This window comes from Crassostrea angulata, chromosome 3 (assembly GCF_025612915.1).
Source record: "Crassostrea angulata isolate pt1a10 chromosome 3, ASM2561291v2, whole genome shotgun sequence".
Lineage (NCBI taxonomy): Eukaryota > Metazoa > Mollusca > Bivalvia > Ostreida > Ostreidae > Magallana > Magallana angulata.
In genome coordinates this window covers 45,282,585-45,294,392 of record NC_069113.1, presented here as the reverse complement: position 1 = coordinate 45,294,392, position 11,808 = coordinate 45,282,585, and the positions used below count along the sequence as shown (strand labels likewise).

The following is an 11,808-nucleotide window of genomic DNA, read 5'->3' as shown; positions in this document are numbered from 1 at the left end:
AGAAAATGGCGGGACATGGTAAACTTTATGATGTCATATTTTTAAATTGTGGGCACTAAAATCAAAATGAAAATTATGAAAAAACTTCAAATGTATATTTGTACAAATAAAACAAAGAATTACAGTAAAATGACAATGTTCATTTTAGGGGGCCATTTTAGGCTCAAACCATATATAGTCCTTTGTATAATCTGATGGGCTGCAAAGCTTAAAAGATAAATAATGAACGAATGAATAAATGAAGATTGTTATCTGGCGCCAGATAAATATTAAAAGGAGCGGTCGTCATATAATTAGCTGGCGGCCATCACTTGTTTATCAGGCGGCCACCACAAGTTAAGCACCTATGAGAAAACTGCTTAAAAATGAGTTTAAAAAAGTACGCGTTTGACAAACGAAAGTCATCATCTTAACATTGCAAATTTGTAGCTAGTTTTATTCTCTATCAACATAATTAATGCTCAATTTTAAAGAAAAAAACCCATAGGAAAACCTGAACAAAAATGCATGACAATTTGTAAGGTACATTTGAAATTCAGGAACAAATATTTTTTAGACAGGGTGATTAGAGTTTACAGTACGTTTAAGGGCCAATCTTCTCTAAATTGTCACCTTTTTTGTTTCTGTTCAATTTCAATCTGATTTAGAAACAAGAGTGAAACGGCTTGTTTAAAAAAAAGGTGCATAGCATTGAACTTCTTTTGACGTGACACTGAAATATTAAGTCTGAGAGTTTTTAATTATTACTGTTTCACTTTTTGGAAAATTGAAAACTGATAAAGACAGCTCATTCAGTCGATTGCATGATATGCCGGATATTTGATTAAGACAGTCACGCTGTGTTAAGAGATTATTTTACAGATTAATGTGTCAAATTTACAGATTAATGTGTAAAGTCTTCTGATTAAAGTGTGAATTTTACAAGTTATTGTATGAATTTTACAAATTAAAGTGTTAATGTTAAACTTTAAAGTAAATATGAATTATACAGACTGAATTGTGAATATCTTTATTTAAAAAGTAAATTTTAAATATTATAGTCTAAAAAGTACAGATTAAAATGTACATTTTACAGATTAAAATCTGATTTTACAAAATAAATTGTGAAATTTCACAGATTTAAATGTACATTTTACATTTTAAAGTACAAATGATGCAGACTGAAGTGTAGAAAATAAAAATAAAATGTTAAGTGCATATGTGGCACTAAAATCCACTGTAGATATCTTTTTTTTTATCCAAGTGAAACTGTACATGTCATTCATTAATAAGGTTTTAAAATTTAATGGACATAAAGGTTAGTTTTCTGATACACTAGCTCAACGTATAATTTATATGTTATTTTGCTTTGGATCAAATTAAATATATTTTGCAATGCACAAGCGTTTGATAAATGTGTAAAGTACTGTATCTTAATGTGAAGATAAATAACAATGTCAATCGTATTTAACTGTCACAACTTTAAATTTCTAAATGTCATCATACACCACGAGTTTACACGGCTGATTTTGATGATAAAAAACTAACATGATATTTCACTAAAGTACACCGTAAATTCAAAAAATAACAACCAAAACAAATAAAGGACTCTTCCTTAACATGTAGATAAGAGCACGATCTTTGTGCACTAAATACGTTTATTAATTTAAGCAAATAAGCAAAATATCAACTTACAGCACAAGTATTCTAGTTCCTCTGGAAACTTAATAGAATATTATTTATCGAATTACCTGTCGCACAGTTTAATAACATTTTTACTTCCCGTCAAATAGACCGAGTTTTTCAACGTACATAACATTCAATAAAATGTGTTCCATTTTTTGACCCCTTTGGTTCATGCACATGACTTGCAGTAAACTCTATATAAAGGTGTTCCGACACCAGATTTTTATACATGTACAACGATGGAGACATCTACGTCATTAATCATCTGTACAATCTTCATCTGGTTTTTTTCGAGTGTTTCGGCCAAACCGCCACATATTCTTTTCATCGTAGCAGACGACCTTGGTAAGCACATTTTTAAACAACATATTCTAGCGTGCGAGTACCCATAATTGCCGAAAATACACAAGTTTCCTCTAATACTCTCTTCAAGTCAGATGTCTTAGAAAAATATCAATGCAAGTTTCTATACTGTTTATTTATTTAACTGAAATTTTTTTTTACATTATTCTAATCAATATCGACTTACTTTTGACTAAAAATAAACCCTGTACATGACTTTTTTTTTTTACAGGAAGTTAAGTACCAATTGTTGCCGGTTATATATGTTCGTAATAATTAAAAAATGAATTGGTAAAACAGCTAAAAATTTTAAAGAATCTAACAACTTAAGATAATTGTAAAATTTTAATATATTAGTATTATATCAAAAACGCAATTCGGTGATATTTAAAGCAAGTCTGTTTTCGAATTCGCTGTGGTTGGATGCACACAAACATGAGAACATACTGCTCTACACGTCTTGAGACAGAAGAACTATAATAAATAATAAATGCACTCCATATATAAAAGCTTTATTGAAATCAGTTTAGTGAGGTCAAGTAATAGAAATAATATTTGTGAAAGTAAAGAGCAATGCCGCTTTGTTTCACGGCAGGTGCATGGGAATAAATCTTTGATCCGCCTCCGGTTGCACACAAAATAACGTGTTACAAGCAAGTATATATGCTTGCTAAGTATTGTGTTGTAAATGTGGTATTTTCAATATAAATATCATTACAAGGAGGTATATATCATTAGAATTTAACCCTATTGAAATGGCCTAAAAATCAAAGAGGATTACAGTCAAATATTCAAACACTGTGTCATCACCCGGATATAAAAGGGATACATTTTCACAGGCTTATCTTTTTGTTTGATATTGAGTTCTGATAGGTTCGACGTATTTTTTTCTCACTCCTAGCGTCTTAAGAATAGCGTCATTTAAGCTAAAATAAATGAATCAATAGCAAATCTGTTGTTTTTATACGATCGGTCTTAATGGGTACTCGGCAATAATGAGATCTTGCACGTTACATGCATTCAAAAATATACATCATAATGTAAAAGGTGCATGTCAGAAATTCAGGAAAATTAAAATTACTATCTACATTCAGAATAACAACCAAATTAATTGCAAATTGTATGAACAATTTTCTTAAGGTTGGAACGATGTCGGATTTCGGAATCGTGATGTTCTCACCCCGAACATTGATAAATTAGCACGTAGTGGGATGATTCTGAATTCATCTTACGTAAACCCGGTCTGCACACCGTGAGTTTTAATAAATGTTTTTATGTTTTGGATTTAGGCCTTTACAATTCTTTTATTCATATCTATAACTTATCAAGAATAAAGCCAAAAACGCATTTTTTTCTAAAATAAAAGAATATTAAGTGGGCATTTCACAATGACGATATAATTCAAAATCTTTACTGTATAGCCATGGATTAATAGATTTATTTACGTTTCTGTGCATTTTAGATCAAGAAACTCATTCATGACTGGTCAATATGCCTTTAAATCAGGGTTACAGGTATACATTTTTAACACTATGTAAATATGTATGTACATGTATGAACCAGAGTTACTATTTATTGCTGTAAATTGCCAAAAGAATACATGTATAAATGAACATTCCTATAAGAAACTATTGTAGGGAAAACCATATCGTCGATAATAATTGTTAAAAATCGATTTCAAATACCTTAATTCAAAAAAGGACATTATTTTTTGTTCCTCGTTTTGCAAAGAAAACAGATATTATTTTTAAACGTTTATCACCTTCATTCACACCATGGCTTAAAAAACTAGTTATTTATCAATTTAAAATTAAATACTGAACGTAATATCTATGAAAGGAATATCATTATATATTTTCTTTAGCGATCTTACTCTTGAAATATGCACAGGTAAATGAAAAAGTACTTACTTGAATGACTTTGCAGCATATCGTGATCCTTCCGCCACAGGCCACTTGTTCTCCTCTCAACTATACATTTTTGCCTCAAAAGTTGAAAGAACTTGGCTATGCTACTCATGCCATTGGAAAGTGAGTAGCAATGTAATTTACCTTTATGCTGCTGAAATTGGCAACGAATCTGTACTCATACAAACATATTAAAAAAAACTTTCAAAGGATTTAATTAAGGCACACAGTAAACTACACGTTTGTTTTCTATTTTCTCTCCTATGTGTATTTCACAACCTACATGTATGCATTTTGCATCAGCACGGAGCATTTAATTTTTTTTATGAAATTTCTACTTATACAAAAAAAAAACTTTCGAGTAATCAAATCAAGGCACAGTATACCACGCAATTGTTATCTATTTTCTCTGCTATATGTGTTTCACACCCTAGATATATACATTTTGCATCAGCACGAGGCAATCAATTTTTAATGAAATATATATGAACAAGATAACACAAAACACCATAGAGATTGCAAACGTTTGTTTGAAGGTGGCATTTGGGATTTTGTAAATGGGAGTGTACCCCTACGTATCGAGGATTTGATACATTCTATGGATTTTACAACGGCGCAGAGGACTACTATACTCTAAGTGTCGGTAAGGAACATCATGTGATACATGTATCAAATCAAGAACACGATATCATTCTAGACAAATTAAACTTTAATATTATATGTGTTGGGTATTTTCAAAAGATCATAAAGTGAAAGAATATAAACATTTAAAAAAAATGTTACAAGTTCAGATATGAGTTAATTTTTCAGTAAAAATTGGAGGTAAAGACTTCAGGGACAATAAAACCCCTGTAAACGCAACAGGTGAATACTCAACAGTAAGTAATTCATTTATTTTTCTATTTGAAGGATCAAATGAGAAACAAGATTATTTAAATTGTTCCCAAATACTAAGAAATATAACTTTTTCAAACCAATAACACTTCATGTGCAAAATGAAAGACAAATGTTTTACGAGATTGTTAGTAACTTCGGGTTAATAAAGATACGCAGCTCAAGACCCGCAATATATTTTATTGCATATCCTAGAACAAGGAATAGCAAATGTTTGGTATAATTAACATATTCTTATCACCATGAAGAAAAGCATAAAGAGATAAATTTAATTGTAATAAATAATCAAAGTACTGAAGTACTGACGGGAGTTGATTTTATCGATTATCATTTATTCTAAAATCAACTTATCTTGCGTGGCAATTAGTTTCTAGTCTGTATTTAAATTACGCACATTTTTATAATATGAATTTTAATTAGACTTTTCAGACAAGAATTTAGAGAAACCCCATATGAATCTTGTTGTGTAATATTTAAAGATAGATTTCAAACTATGTATTAGTAATCGAAACAATTCTAAAAATTGTGTGGATCCAAGCACTATTGATATTGAACCCCAGTCTCGTTCAACCAGACGCTCAGCTATCTCCGTTAATCTCCGACAAGCAAAAGAGCCTCTCTGTTTGTCGGAGACGAGCGTCTGGTTGAACGAGACTATATTAAACTCTGGCGTAGGAATACTTGAGACTACATAAATATCTAAATTGTTCGTATTATATAAAATCTTACTATTTTCAAAGTGTTTATAGATAAGTTTCCTTGAAAACAATGCTTCAGCATACATTACGTCGAATTTTTCTATTATATTCAAGAACTAAGACTTGTCAGCGGTGATGATTTGTGCTTAGGTCCAAACACTGTTTCACTTTCAGTTTGCCAGAGTGACTGCATAGGAGAGTTGATTAAAATCAACTCCCAAAAACTGTTGTAAATCAAACAGTTTACTATCTGTTATACTATCAGCAATAAATAAACACTACATGTAACTAACATTCATAACCAAAAAGGAAGTTCTTGCACTTATTTTATTTTGCCAACCAGTTTATGTATGCCAAGAGAGCAGAGTCCATTATTAGGGAGCACGATGCGTCCAGACCCATATACATGTACTTACCTTTCCAATCAGTGCACCAACCTCTTCAGGTTAGTCTTAAATTGTCCAGGTAGGTCAACAGTGTGTAAACGTACGTGCACATCACGCAAGTTCAATCGAAATCTATCAATTTATTTTAATCCATCACTAAACTATTTACTTAACTTTTCAGACTCTTTAAATAAGTGATTTTTATGAATGTATTTTGCAGGTCCCTAAGAAGTATAGTGACATGTACTCTAAGGTGCATACAGAATCCCGCCGGACCTACCTAGGTAACTATCGACTTCATGGGGGTGTGCATTGTGTGAGCGAAATCACAAAATCACATGCCTGTATGGCAACAATTTGTGTATTTAGAACCACTGTCTATATTTTGTTATGTTTTAAAGGGTTGTACATAAGTGCTCAAAATGTTTTCATCCCCTGCTACATATATTAAGAAATAATGATACAGTCTAATACAGATTTTTTGGAGTTTTCAAGACATTACCATATTCTGACCGTATTTTCCATCATCAGGTATGGTAACTGCAATGGATGAAGCTATCGGCAACATTACAAAAGCTCTAAAGTCCAAAGGAATGTTAAATGACACTCTTATTATTTTTACTACTGATGTAAGTAGTCTAAAAAGTATATTTTTTCACCATTTTAAAGTAATATTTTTCTGTTTAATTTCTGGTTACAGGGTAATTAATAAAATATATTATAAATATATTTACTGTCAGTTTTCCAAACAACATGTTTTGCAATTATCTTTCATTGGTTATTCTTACCGAAAACGAACAAATAATGTAAATGAATAAATGGTGATTTTTAAAAAATTCTTTAATTTGATAATTATGCTATATTTAAATGTTACGGCTTTTTATAGAATGGTGGTATGATTCCCTACGGTGGGAATAATTACCCTTTGAGGGGAGGAAAGACCACTTTGTTTGAAGGAGGAACTAGAGCAACTGCATTTGTGTCCGGAGCAGGAATAAAAAAGTCTAACATTGAATATTCAGGGTAGGTAATTTGGCTTTAGGATAAGTCAATACCATATACATATATACGACATTCTCACATCACACTATTATCTGTAAAATGTATGTTTTAAAACCTAAAATTATATATCAATACTGTAAAACGAGAAAATTTGGCGCATACGTATTTTAGCGCAAACGCAAGTGCCAGTACATTAGCGCAATTATATTTTAGCGCATGCATCTTTTCTTTATAAAAGAATGCAAAAAATGTTGTTTGATAAACGATCACGCCCAAAATTTAGTTCTGTGTTCACTCAAGCACGTGAACACAACGACTTTGATTTCTATCTCGCATGTACGGTAAACTGTCGTTGAGAACAATACACTTACTTTTGTGTAAATCGTCAGTAGATAGATATGAAAACTTCATTTATTGGCGATGATGTGTAATTTTTCTTGGTAAACAAATTTGAGTTATCGGACTTTGAATTTAACGTGTCGACTTGGATAACACAAGAAGAGTCCCGAAACTAAAAGTGAAATCGAATGCTACATTTACCACGAGTTTCGATAACCATGAGAGAATCTTTTTCACGGTAATTTTACATTACAATAACACAAAAAAGGTATCGTCTTGTTATCTTTATATCCACTAATCAGAGATCAAAGAAATTATGATCAATCATGTATTGTCAGCGTTAACGATCGCCACGCTTAATCACATTTTCACCTCGAGGCGCTAAATGGAAGTGGCATGGGGAGAAGCACAATTTTCAAGATGCTAATGAGAGATATTAAAAAGCAATTAAAACTGAATTAATTAATCCATGTTTAGGCACTTATTCCCGATAACCCATACCGTTTACCTGTGTAACAGAACCGACAGCATCTGATATTTAAATGAGCACTTCTATATAGCCTTAAAAATGGACTGACGTTATTGTTTTGCAACTTGATTAAATACATATGGAAAATCCTTGGCGTACTATTAATTTTAGCGCTCAGAGGCAGTTGCGCCAAAGGCGCTAAAATTTGTAGTGCGCCATATTTTCTCGTTTTACAGTAGGCATAAATCAAGATTTGCTGTAAAGTCGTATAATCACCTAGATTTTCGACTGATTGTTGATTACTATTTTGTAAAGATTTTTGTTTTCTTTTTTTGTAAATTAAAACGCTCAGCGTGCGCTTAATAGACAGTTTTGTTTTTTACCATACGGCTACTCCTTGAGATTACAGTAAAGAAAATTAGGTATTTTTCAAATACCAGTTGGAAAGTGAACGAATAGATATGCCTCCTTAAGACATTTAAACACTGTTTACTTCCATATCTGTAGGAATATTTTAACTTTCATGTCCTGTCTGTGTCAAGATATGCATAGCAACGTAACACTGTCTCTCCTTCTATTTTCTTACATTTTTTTTTTACAAACAATGCTGTAAAAATACAGAAATACATGTATAATTTTGCTCTTTTCATTTATATTCAGAGGCGAATTTTGTTTTGCATCGGAAACTGTGTTGTTAATTGCGCAGGCTGATTTCAGTATTATTCAGTACGAATTATACTTGACAATGTACCAAATGCATTTAATATGTCTAAAATTCTTACATTAATAAATCATTGTTACAACTTTACTTTTATGTAAAGATTGTTCGCATTATTAAATAATCAAGGTACTGATCACGTAACTAATCAGAACTTTTGTATAGTTATAATCTTTGTAATAATTTCACATTTGTTCGAGGAAGCATTCTATGATTTCATCTTTGAACGTTTCCAGTGAATAATTTTTAAGACTACTTATAATGCGATGGACAGTTTTGCTTTTACTTTAATAATTTGAATGAATTGACGTTAAGAATAAAACTCATTAACAATTTTTGCAATATAGGATGATTCATGCAGTAGATTGGATGCCAACAGTGCTAAGCGCCGCAGGAGGAACACCAGGTACTAGTAATACGCATGTTACACGTGATGCAAAGACCGACCACAATTTAAGGTTGCTCACTACACCTTGAAAAATTTTCTCAAATCAGCAGATAATTACTTGATTGTGATAGATATCATAATGGATAAAAAGAATTGAAGTCAAATAGGCCAAAAATGTGCAATTTTGGATGAAAAGTTTCATTTTTGAAAATTTAAACCTACGACGATATACAACCCAACTTAACGATATAAACAGTTTAACAAAACATTTGAAACGCCATTTTGTGACGTAGTGTCTTAAAAAGAATAAGTTTAGGTGTAGTGAGGTACCTTAATATTTTCCATTTGCAAATCTCCCCCCCCCCCAAGTCTTTTATATTTGAAATTAAACGATTCGTATACCGTTCCTGTCCACTAAAAAACCACCTTTTTGAATGTTGTGGAAAATTAAAGGGCATTCATCGAAAAAGAAAACTGATTTATTATGATTAAAAAGATTTAGTAAACCAATTTTATGAATAAATATATGTATGTATATATTTTCAAGACCCGACATTGGATGGTATTGATCAGTGGGATAGTCTTCAAAAGGCAGGAGAATCAAAACGAACCGAGTTTATTTACAACATCGACGATTTAAAGCCGGAGAATTGTGGCCACGCTGCTATTAGGTTTGCCCGTTGCAGTTTGTATGGCATTCAATTTTTCTAACAGAATTTGATTTAATTTGTTTTATATGCAATGTGTAAAAAATAGATCCTTGACTTTCGAAGGTAAACTTGATGATTATTAATTTACTAAGTAGTTTCTAAGAAAACAAATTTTTCAAACTTTAAGTGTATCTTGATGTAGGATGGGTGACTACAAGTTGATCGATGGTTATCCTGGGGCCTACCAAGACTGGTACAAGCCAGACCAAGTCGTGTCTGACTTGTATGATGGTTATCCTGGGGCCTACCAAGACTGGTACATGCCAGACCAAGTCGTGTCTGACTTGTATGAAGATGTATCGATAAACCACACTCGCCCATTTGACGACATAATGATGCTTTTCAATCTTAAAGGTAAATGAAGACATTGGTACTTAAAAAAAAATATTTATTAAGTAGATCATGATATGTTAAATTACATGTTTTGCTTTTATTTTAGATGATCCTAACGAACATGTAGATTTGTCCAAGAAGCACCCGGATATAGTGAAAAAATTGAAGTCGAGACTCGAGTACTATCACAAACAAATTGTTCCTGCAAATTTCCCAAGCATTTCGCCTTCGTCAGCGCCGAGCAATTACGGAGGATTTTGGACACCTGGGTGGTGTTAATTTGATGTAATCTGAAAAACTCTGTGACTTCGTTCTTTAACTTATTTTATCATGAATATATGGAGCCTTACATGACATAAGGATTTTTCAAAATGCTTTTTCATTGTAAATTTAAAGTAAATTTCATTAACTTTTTCTAATAACATCAGTTGGCATGTGAAGTTTACAAATACTCACACCTGTGTTGAATAAATGAGTTTGAGATTATAAGGACACTGGCAGTTAAAGAAGAATTATTTGTTATCAAAATATTCGTTTTCGAATAAAATTTGCTTGTTTTATCATAAGAAACTGACAGCTGTATCAGTGAACATCAACAAAGAAAAATCATGTACAATTTAATGGATTACACATTTCATACACATAACTCAAACACCCTGTACATTTGTTTTTCAATAAAAGCAATTGATATTAAAAATTGATTATTTACACCTTTTCAACTACAACTCTGAAAATTATCAACAACAAAAAGACTGTATTTTTTTGTTGATTTGAAGGTTCTTATTCTTGTTATGTTGGACTTTCCAAAACCCATTATTGCCTTTCATGTGTTTGCATTTTTAAAAGAGGTCTTAGGAATGTCTTGCCGTTTTATACATGTAAAAGTTATATGTATACATAAATGTAAAGACCAATATCTTTTACAACTCATGAATAAGTTATTATTAAATGATGACTTGAGAGCATGTACGGAACATACGAAACAAATAGCATAATTTATTGTCAAAAAGGGCGAAACTTACGAGTTAAAAAATGTTTTTCAAGTTATTCCATACATACACGAGTTGTCCATCACGTTAATAACTTCAATTGTGTCTCAAATTTTTGTTTCGGTTTGAAGTATGTGCGTGTTAACATCGATATTAAATCAGTGTATGCAGTTCCGCGGCATGATGTATATTTCTAATTAAAAGCGAGGAATTAATATCCACGTAAAATTGCGAGAGACGCATCTCGCAAATTTTAAAATCTTTTTATTTTTCGGTTTGTAAACTACATAAAATATTGATTAAAATTCAGCATTCTCGATTTTATATCATACTTGCAATTTAACCTATCTATTCACTTGTAGATGTGTTAAAATGAACAGTCGCTGCAATTTGAAGTTTGAAGAACGTGCAGGATGGGTTAATACAAATCGTTTAACGGTTTTCTTAGATTAAAAAAAACCCAGATATATTTAAACCACCAAAATAGTAGTTGTATTCTTTAAAAAAAAAGATCTACAAACTAAAAGACCCTGTAGATTTGTTTGATATGACAAAAGAATATTCTTAAACAAATTAAAAATGTGATCATTTAGAATAAAAGAAAATATCGTAGGAACATCTCTCTCACACATGTGCGTATTCAGCCTTGAATTTTCCCTAAAACATTCTGACCATCAGCTTAGCAAAATTCAAAAACGGTTTATAAAAAAAACAACCTTGTGTAAATGTTTTGCAGTTTGAAAATTAAAGCTTTCTTTTTTTGTGTTCGGTATATTTCTAACCGATGTTTTTATTAAATAATTTTTATTGGCCTTATATAAGCTTTTGGTTTTTTTAATAGTTGACGATCCAACCTCGCACATATATCTGATTAGACATATTCTATCGGGTATATATCTGATTAGACATATTCTATCGGGTAAATGTGTTTTACTCAATCAAAGGTTGAAAGTTCAGATGTTACTAAT

General features: G+C 31.4%; 1 protein-coding gene across 1 annotated transcript; it reads left to right on the top strand.

Annotated features, from left to right (window-relative positions):
• The first annotated feature begins 1,782 nt into the window (after positions 1-1,782).
• On the top strand, positions 1,783-10,525 carry LOC128175979 (arylsulfatase B-like). The gene is made up of 14 exons (XM_052841919.1): positions 1,783-2,010; positions 3,148-3,259; positions 3,470-3,521; positions 3,934-4,037; positions 4,451-4,557; positions 4,725-4,792; positions 5,850-5,951; positions 6,113-6,176; positions 6,424-6,521; positions 6,779-6,915; positions 8,768-8,826; positions 9,356-9,479; positions 9,661-9,872; positions 9,958-10,525. The coding sequence occupies exons 1-14, from the start codon at positions 1,905-1,907 to the stop codon at positions 10,128-10,130; spliced, it is 1,518 nt and encodes a 505-aa protein (XP_052697879.1). The 5' UTR covers positions 1,783-1,904; the 3' UTR covers positions 10,131-10,525.
• The last annotated feature ends 1,283 nt before the right edge of the window (positions 10,526-11,808 follow it).